This window comes from Lutra lutra, chromosome 2 (genome assembly GCF_902655055.1).
Source record: "Lutra lutra chromosome 2, mLutLut1.2, whole genome shotgun sequence".
Lineage (NCBI taxonomy): Eukaryota > Metazoa > Chordata > Mammalia > Carnivora > Mustelidae > Lutra > Lutra lutra.
Window position 1 is genome coordinate 57,934,949 of NC_062279.1, and position 7,945 is coordinate 57,942,893.

At 52.4% G+C, this 7,945-nt stretch overlaps 1 protein-coding gene across 2 annotated transcripts in view; it reads left to right on the forward strand.

Annotated features, from left to right (window-relative positions):
- Positions 1 to 7,554, forward strand: part of ZNF395 (zinc finger protein 395) — a 45,235-nt gene extending 37,681 nt beyond the window's left edge. For both annotated transcript variants that reach the window (XM_047717494.1, XM_047717493.1), the window contains exons 6-10: positions 98 to 198; positions 901 to 1,180; positions 2,726 to 2,818; positions 3,649 to 3,752; positions 3,983 to 7,554. In XM_047717494.1, the coding sequence (XP_047573450.1) occupies positions 98 to 198; positions 901 to 1,180; positions 2,726 to 2,818; positions 3,649 to 3,752; positions 3,983 to 4,094 (690 nt within the window). In that variant the 3' untranslated portion in view covers positions 4,095 to 7,554. The remainder of the gene's footprint in view (positions 1 to 97; positions 199 to 900; positions 1,181 to 2,725; positions 2,819 to 3,648; positions 3,753 to 3,982) is intronic.
- Positions 7,555 to 7,945: the final 391 nt, after the last annotated feature.

Here is a 7,945-nt window from a genome sequence, read left to right on the forward strand (position 1 = left end):
TAGAGCCTTCTGCTGGGTTCTGTTTGAGGGCGGCCGACATCCCCACAGGGTGAGGATGAGGGGCCTCTCCTGACGCTCCCATCTCCCTTTCTCCTAGAACTCCGTGAAGGTGATGTACAAGTGCCTGTGGCCAAACTGTGGCAAAGTTCTGCGCTCGATCGTGGGCATCAAACGACATGTCAAGGCCCTCCACCTGGGGTAGGTGTCGGCCTGCTTGCTTGGGGAACGCACTCAGGCGTTCCTCTGCCTTTCTGGTTCCCCGTGACCCACAGCCAATAACGGTTCCAAGACCATTGCTGAGAACAGCACCTGGTGCCTGTCCTTCGCTCCTCTGTCTGGCAGAATAGCCTGATGGAAAGAGATCTTTGCTGAGAAGGAAGGGCCCTCTTCTCATAGTGAATGGTGATGCTCTTCTGGGGAGGGAGCTCTCTCCATCTTGTGGATGTGTCTTCCTGCCTCACCTTAGGAAGTAGGCAGTTTTAGGTCTGGGTAGAGATTGGGTAATTTGGTGAGACTTCACTGTGGGCTCCACAACTGCTTCCCGCCAGGGAGCCGGGGTTCCCTTAGCTCTGACTTCCAGGAGGCTGGCCTGCTCATGGCAGCAGAAACAGACCCATAGCCCTTCCCTTGAGGACAGAGTGTGACCACATGCAGGGGCCAGGGGCCCAGAGAGGCCCCGTGGCAGAGCCAGATGACTGAGTGTTGCAGGACGAGAGGTGTCTACGCGTTCTGCGAGAGGGGGAGCCTTATGTGTCAGGAAGAACAGGGTGCACTCCTCTGGGATGCTGCATCAGCAGTGGGGCTCCTTCCCTGACTTGGTTGGGTTTGCCTGAGCAAGCATTCCTTCCTCTTGGGCTGCTGTGTCTGAAGTGACCATCCCCATGTCTCCCTCCCTCACAGAGACACCGTGGACTCAGACCAGTTCAAGCGGGAGGAGGATTTCTACTACACAGAGGTGCAGATGAAGGAGGAAGCTGCTGCTGCTGGTGCCACCACAGCCGACCCAGCTCCCACCCCTGGCATGACCAGCCCGCCCCTCGCACTCCTTCCACCACCTCCTGCAAAAACCCAGTCCTCAGGCCCAGAACACCCTGGCCTGGAGTCTTACCTGCCCTCTGGTGCTCTCAGCAAGTCAGCTCCTGGCTCCTTCTGGCACATTCAGGCTGACCACGCGTACCAGGTGTGGGGCTGGGGCACATGGGGAGCTCGGCCGCATGGCTGGGAAGCTGTTCTGTGTCTGACCTGTGTCACAGGCCACTGACCACCAGGCAGAGGCCTTTGTCTAAATGGCCAATCTCTAGCTTCTACAAAGAAGCAAAGGAAAATGACTTCACACTCAATAAGTGTGGGAATTCCAGAGCTCTCCATTGGTGGCTCTCGTGACTATGACCTGAAATCTGCCTGAATGCCTGAGTAGCCAGGTCGATGGACTTAAATTGGGGAGTTGTTACATCACTGGTTATACAAGGGGATGGAGTCATGTAGTTGGACTTCCCATAGGAAATCCCTAGCTCCTAAAATGGCGTGATGTTAACAAACAGTCAGGATTCCATTTTTTTTTGAATACCTGTTGTGTGTCAAGCATTGGGCTTAGCTTTTCAAATAGAATAAGACATAGTCCCAGACCTTGTGAAGTGCATGGTTTAGCCGGAGAGAGAAATGAATAAGTCTAATTAATTATAATAAATAGAGTACCTTATGAGAGGCAGGAGAGATTTCCTGGGTTCAGGAAGAACCAAGCTGTTGTGCCTGTGGGGGTGGGCACGTTGTCGCAGAGAGGTGACACGTATGGTGACCTTTACGACACATAGCTGGTACTCATTGAATGCACAGCTTGCTTTGTGCCATTAAAAACAAATCCTTGGGACGCCTGGGTGGCTCAGTTGGTTGGACGACTGTCTTCGGCTCAGGTCATGATCCCGGGGTTCCAGGATCGAGTCCCACATCGGGCTCCCAGCTCCATGGGGAGTCTGCTTCTCCCTCTGACCTTCTCCTCGCTCATGCTCTCTCTCACTGTCTCTCTCTCAAATAAATAAAATCTTAAAAAAACAAAAAAAAAAACCAAATCCTTTTCTGCCTACAGCTTGGTTTTATCAGACTCTAGGCTGACTCGCAAGTTAATAATTAAAAAACCATGCTTTCAGTCAGAAAGCCTTTACACGATGGGCCAGCTCTCCTCATTAGAACGAGTGGCTGCTGGGCTAGTTCACATGTGGCCAAGGTCAGGGGACCCTTTGCACAGCTGGCTGACCGTCGAGCTGGGACCTTGAGAGGGCGGCTGGGGCTCTTACGAGCAGACCTAAGCCTGGGCACCTGGCAGCGTGTCGCTTCTTCCAGTGGCTGCCCAGGGACACCATAAGCTTTGTGTGGCACTACCGCATGGACTCAGGAGGCGTGTGGACTTCTTCTGGGCACCTGCCTGTACCATGTTGGTAGGTGAGCGGGCGGAGATGCTAGTCCGCGCTGATGATTCAGTCTGAGGCTGGCACAAAGACCCGCTCTGAGAGGAGGAGTCCAAGAAAACACTTGGAGCCTGGGACTAAGGAGAATAGCTCTCGGACTTGGGCTTGCTGCTCCTCTTTCTTGGGCAGAGGGTTCAGGTGCATCCTGGTATCGTCCGCTTGGAGGTCCATGCTCTGCTGGGGCCCGGGAAGTTACAGGGAGTGCAGGTGGACTCGAGCTTTGCCCGAGTGACCCAAGCCTGACCCGCTCTTGTCTCCAACAGGCCCTGCCGTCCTTCCAGATCCCTGTGTCGCCACACATCTACACCAGTATTAGCTGGGCTGCTGCCCCCTCCACGGCCTCCTCCCTCTCTCCAGTGAGTACGATTTTCTCTGAGCCCATGGGCACCCCCTGGGGACCCCGGAGCAAGCCTGAGGCCATTCCCCCCACCACGTGCCTCCAGCACCCAAACTTCTTGAAGGCCTTCATGCACTCTCCCTTTGCTTTGCACTCCCCAGCGGCTCACAGCCCCTCTTGAGAGGCGCAAGGCAGGTGTGTGCAGAGAACCCAGATTAAGCAGTCTGGGGTCAGCGCCCTGCTGAACCCTGGGTATCTGTGGGTGCTTGTTAAGGTTTTAGTGGGCAGAGGAGAAGAAGGTAGAGAATGTGGGGAAGCTGGAGAGGATGAGGGTAAGCAAGACAGAAGATGGGAGTTCGTCAGGGCCCTGCCTGCGGTGGGTTGCTGAATTAAATGACTTCACACTCAATAAGTGTGGGAATTCCAGAGCTTAGGTTGCTGAACTAAAATCAACCACTTCTGAGCCTGGTGGGTCATAGTCTTAGGAGACACTGTGGAACCTGAGTGCCTGAAGATCCCCCGCTGAGGCATTCTGGGCCCTCCGTTGTTCTCCACATGTGACTCCATGGAAGTCAGCCCAGGAGCAGCCCGCCGGGTGGCCGGGTCAGGGGACTCCCCTGCCCAAGGCGCCTGCTGTGTGGAAAGCATGGCTTGAAGGCCCGCCCCTCACTCTGCCTGCACTCCTCTCTGCTGGGCCCCTGCCCACCTCCACCTGGAGTATCTTACCAGAGAAGGCATCCAAGAAGGGCTCGGCAGGTGTGGCTGATGGCCCAGTGGCATGCTTCTGTCCCCTTTCAGTCTTGCCCTTTTGTCCCGGCCTGTGCTGACGGCCTCTCTCTCTGCGCCCAGGTCCGGAGCCGGTCGCTAAGCTTCAGCGAGCCCCAGCAGCCGCCACCGGCAGTGAAATCTCACCTGATCGTTACTTCTCCACCCCGGGCCCAGAGCAGTGCCCGGTGAGTGAGACCGCAGGCTCCCGGGGCCACCGTCCTGGCATCCGCCCCCACCCTGCCTGCTGCAAGCCCACTGCCCCAGCCTCTGGGTTTCGGGGTTCATTCCCTGCAGTGGGGGAGGCGGCCCAGGGGCCCAGGGACGCACTTGGGTGGGGAGAGGCTTTTGCTCCTCCAGCTGTGTCCCAGGTCTTAACCAGGAGGGCGTGTCTGTACCCTTCTGACTCTTGTGACAGGAAAGCCCGCGGGGAGGCTAAGAAGTGCCGGAAAGTGTATGGCATCGAGCACCGGGACCAGTGGTGCACGGCCTGCCGCTGGAAGAAGGCCTGCCAGCGCTTCCTGGACTGAACCTGTCCCACCGGCCTGTCCTCTTCGTGCCCTGCCCCAACCGGCAGCCAGATGACAAAAGACAGCTGCGTCACAAGCCCTCGGCAGAAACCTAAAAGATGAAGAGTGGACATTGGGAGTTTGGGCTCTGTTGGCTAAGGTTCAGTTGTTAAAACATTTCCCACCCCTTCACCCTTTTGGGGAGCATTTTAGTTTTTTAAAAGAAGAAAGGAAAATAACCCCCACACCAAAATAGGAGAGAGCCAAAACTGACCAAGGGTATTCTGCAGTGAACCAGAGACCAAAGAATTAATTACCCTCTCTTTCCACGTCTCTCTCTAGGGGATTAGTTTGCATGTCTCAAAAGACAGAACAGCTCATTCCATTTCCTGCTGAGTTGGTGAAGTCTTTGCTTTCTCAACTCTTCCTGAAGGGACTGTGAGCAAGATGGATTTACTTTTCTTAAAAAAAAATTCTGGCTGATGAGTCCAAGAGCAGGACCTGTCATGGGTAGGGTGGGGAGAGTGGGGGTGGGGGGAGGGGAAATCTGTGCACTTTTTAAGGTGCAGCCGGCCCCTCTTCTCCTCCCAAATCTGGGAGAAGGGAGAGCCTGTTCTCACCGAGTGGCTTCCGTGGAAGTAAAAGGAAAACCCTTGATGACAACGATTTGAACCTGGGGTCCCTCAGCTGTTGGGTTGTTTCCCAACAAATACTGTATGGCTTCTTCTCAAAGCCCAGACTAGTGGGTTTTTAAAGACTGTCCCCAGATAGCTGAGCCAAAAGGCTATATGAATTCACTTTTTGAAAATGTGGCAGTTAAACACTAACTACCTTGACCATTTCCCCCTCTTTCCTTGAGGAAAAAGCTGGAGGGTTTCAGGATCTGTGAATGCCCTCTGCTGTTCCCTGAGTAAATGAACTCCCTCTTGACGTTCCTGTCTCCAGTTATGGACATGACACCTCTGAAACACTTTGTGTTCTTTTCCCCGTGCATTCAGAGCCTTTTATCTGATTAAAGTTCCCTTCCGCTGGGGGAAGAGGCCCCCTTCGGCATGCCCTGCACAGGTTCCTCTGTCTGGTTTTCCCAGGGATTGTCCTGTTTCCTCCCAAGGCTGCGGTTAGGGGTGGTGTGGGGGGAGGGAAGAGACAAGAAGAGGTAGAAAGGTAGGTGGCAGCTTGTCCCAGAGATGGAGAGGGAGTTGGCAGGTTCCAGATCATTCTCCCAGGAGAATCCAGTTTCCCTTGTGAGGTGACAAGTGGGAAGGACATCTCTCCCATCAGTGTCCACAGCTTCTGGATTTTTATCTGTGTCCTTCCAATCCCTGTGATGATGGGAAGGTCGGTTTGATCCCGAGTAACCTTCTCAGGTTATCTGCTGAGCACTGTTTCTTGCCTGCAGGTGGGAGAGGGAAGGAGCCCGGACGAACTCCCGTGAGGAGGGGTCAGATTAGCAGCTTCTGGGCTTTAGCACTTGTGGTTTCTGGAGCCTTCAAGGACTGAGAGGAGCCTGCATTGGGGTTTGCGAAGTAAATTAGCAAAGCTATTCTGGTTGATGTGAAGGGAGATGTAGGTGGGGAGTTCAGTGCCCTCCCATCTGTGCTTAATTGAGATCAGACATGCTTAGCCCTCAGGGGAGGGCACGTTTTGTTCGGGAGCTCCACTCTCTTTGAAGACTTGTTTGGGAGTTCCTTAGGCCTGCAGGAGCGGGCCACCTGGTGCCACCTGCCCCGGGGCACCAGCGCTGCTCCTGCATCCCAGAGGTCAGGGTCTCAGGATTCCCACCGAGGCCCCTGTCCTGTGGCTGGGCAGCAGTGTTCATCCCCTGGGTGTCACTGAGGCTATCCTCTTCTCCCAGGTGCAATTCCCTGGCTTTCGAGGCTCCTTTGGCCACTTTGCGTGGGAATTGTGCGGGCACTTGACAATCTGTGACACCCTGAGTATTAGCAAAGACACCAACCTTAGAGATAGAATGGTGTGATGAGTGATAGTGGCCCAGCTTTGGTGATGGAGGGAAAGACACCCATGGGGTGTCTTTGGTGGTGATGGGGTATGTTTTTATAATTTAGCAAAAAAAAAAAAATATATGTGGAATCTGTCCCTAAAGCCCGAGACCAGGCCAACAAGAGGCGGCCCAGGGTTCTCCTTCCTGTCCCTTCCACCTCCCTGAGAATTAAAAGCTGACAGCAGGTCGTTGCTTGTCCTGACCCCTCGCTTCCATTCCCTCCCCTCGGTGTCCATCTTCAGATCTTATCAGTGAGGGGAGGGAGTGTTTGGGACTTGAGGACTCTGCCGAGCAGTCTTCCCCTCCCTCCTTCATCACAGCTCTTGCTGAATCTCGTCTTTAGGAAAGCTATTTTCATTTTCCCCCTCAGTTTGGACCGTGGAGCTATAACTGGATGTAAAGATTTCCTCTAAGTAAGGTAGGCTTCTCCTGTCGTTGGTACCCGAAGCAGCAAAGGAAGAGAGAAAGAAAAAAATGGATGAAACAGTTTAAAAACTGAGGGGTTTTTGTTTGTTTGATTTTTGTTTTTTAATGTTTTATTTTGGTGTAGCTTTCCCTGTCCCTGTCAGCTCCTCTCCTTTTTGGTGGTGGTGGCCTCCTCTGGCCTCTGTCTTCCCACTCCTCCATCTTGTGGCTGTGGTGTTGGTCCTTGACATGTGGTCTGTCCTTGGGGTTGCCCCAGTTGTTTCTTCCCGGAGGTTGGGGGTGGCTTGTGAACCGATCAGCGACTATGCCTGTTTTCTTCATCTCCGTGTTTCTCCCTACTTCCCAGCCCACCTGGGCAGCAGACTCTGACAGGAGGGAAGGTTCCATAGATGTGCATTTGGAACTAACAGGACTGATTTCCAAAGAAGTGATTTGGGGAAACCATTTATTCCAGGGATGTTACTCCTTTTGCGAGTATTTCTTGGAATTACCTTTGGAGTCTGTGGTGCCTGCTTTGGACAGCCTTAATGACACGGAAGCTGCACTGTGCTCATTCAGTGCTGAGCCCCTTGAACGATGTCTGTGGTCCAGTGAGATCACAGGGGCAAAGCTCATGGCCTGACTGGTGAGGAAAATAGCTTGGATTTAATTATGTGGCTCTTAAGCTGGTTGTGAAAGCAGTTTTGTAATTTCAGAGTGCGTTCTTGTGCGATATCCACATTGTAGTAGGCCTGTAGCGTGACGTCTTGGAGGACATTATTAATTTGGATTTGGAAAACTTTGATTTGTTTGAAGAAATCTGTCCTGTTACCTTCTGGTCCTCCCAGGTTCTGACCTTACCAGGGGCCAAAAAAAAAAAAAAAAAAAAAGAGAGAGAGAAGAGGGAGATAAATCCCATCTGTGAATTTGTCTTATTGGCGCCTTTTCCCCCAGCTGTCTTCCAAGTATTATTTTTACTGTTAAAAAAAATTTTTTTAAAAATGTGAAATGTAATGTTTTTACAGCAACAATATGAAATATATTTTATAAGGAATAAAATGGTACATTGTCTGATTTAATGTGTGCCTGTCCCTCTACCCCCTCCCCCTATAAAGGATAAGAATTCTGTTGGTGGTAAACAAGTGATGGCATTTGGACCAAGCGTACACATTCATTAGCTTACAATAACAGGGACCATTACCGGGGAGGGGACAAGGCCAAGTGCTTGCATGAATAACCAAGTGCTTACCTGAATAGTCCAATGAAAGAGGTGCTTCCATTATTCCCATTTTACAGATGAGAAGAGGAAGGCACAGAGGCTAAAGAACTTACCCAAAGTCATAGACTGGGAAATAAAGGCACTAAGATTTATTAACTCAGGCAGTAGTCCTTTTTCTGTACTGCTTGTACTACAGGACAGTGGAGAGTATGTTCTTGGCTGTGTTCCTGAGCTTGTTGATGACTT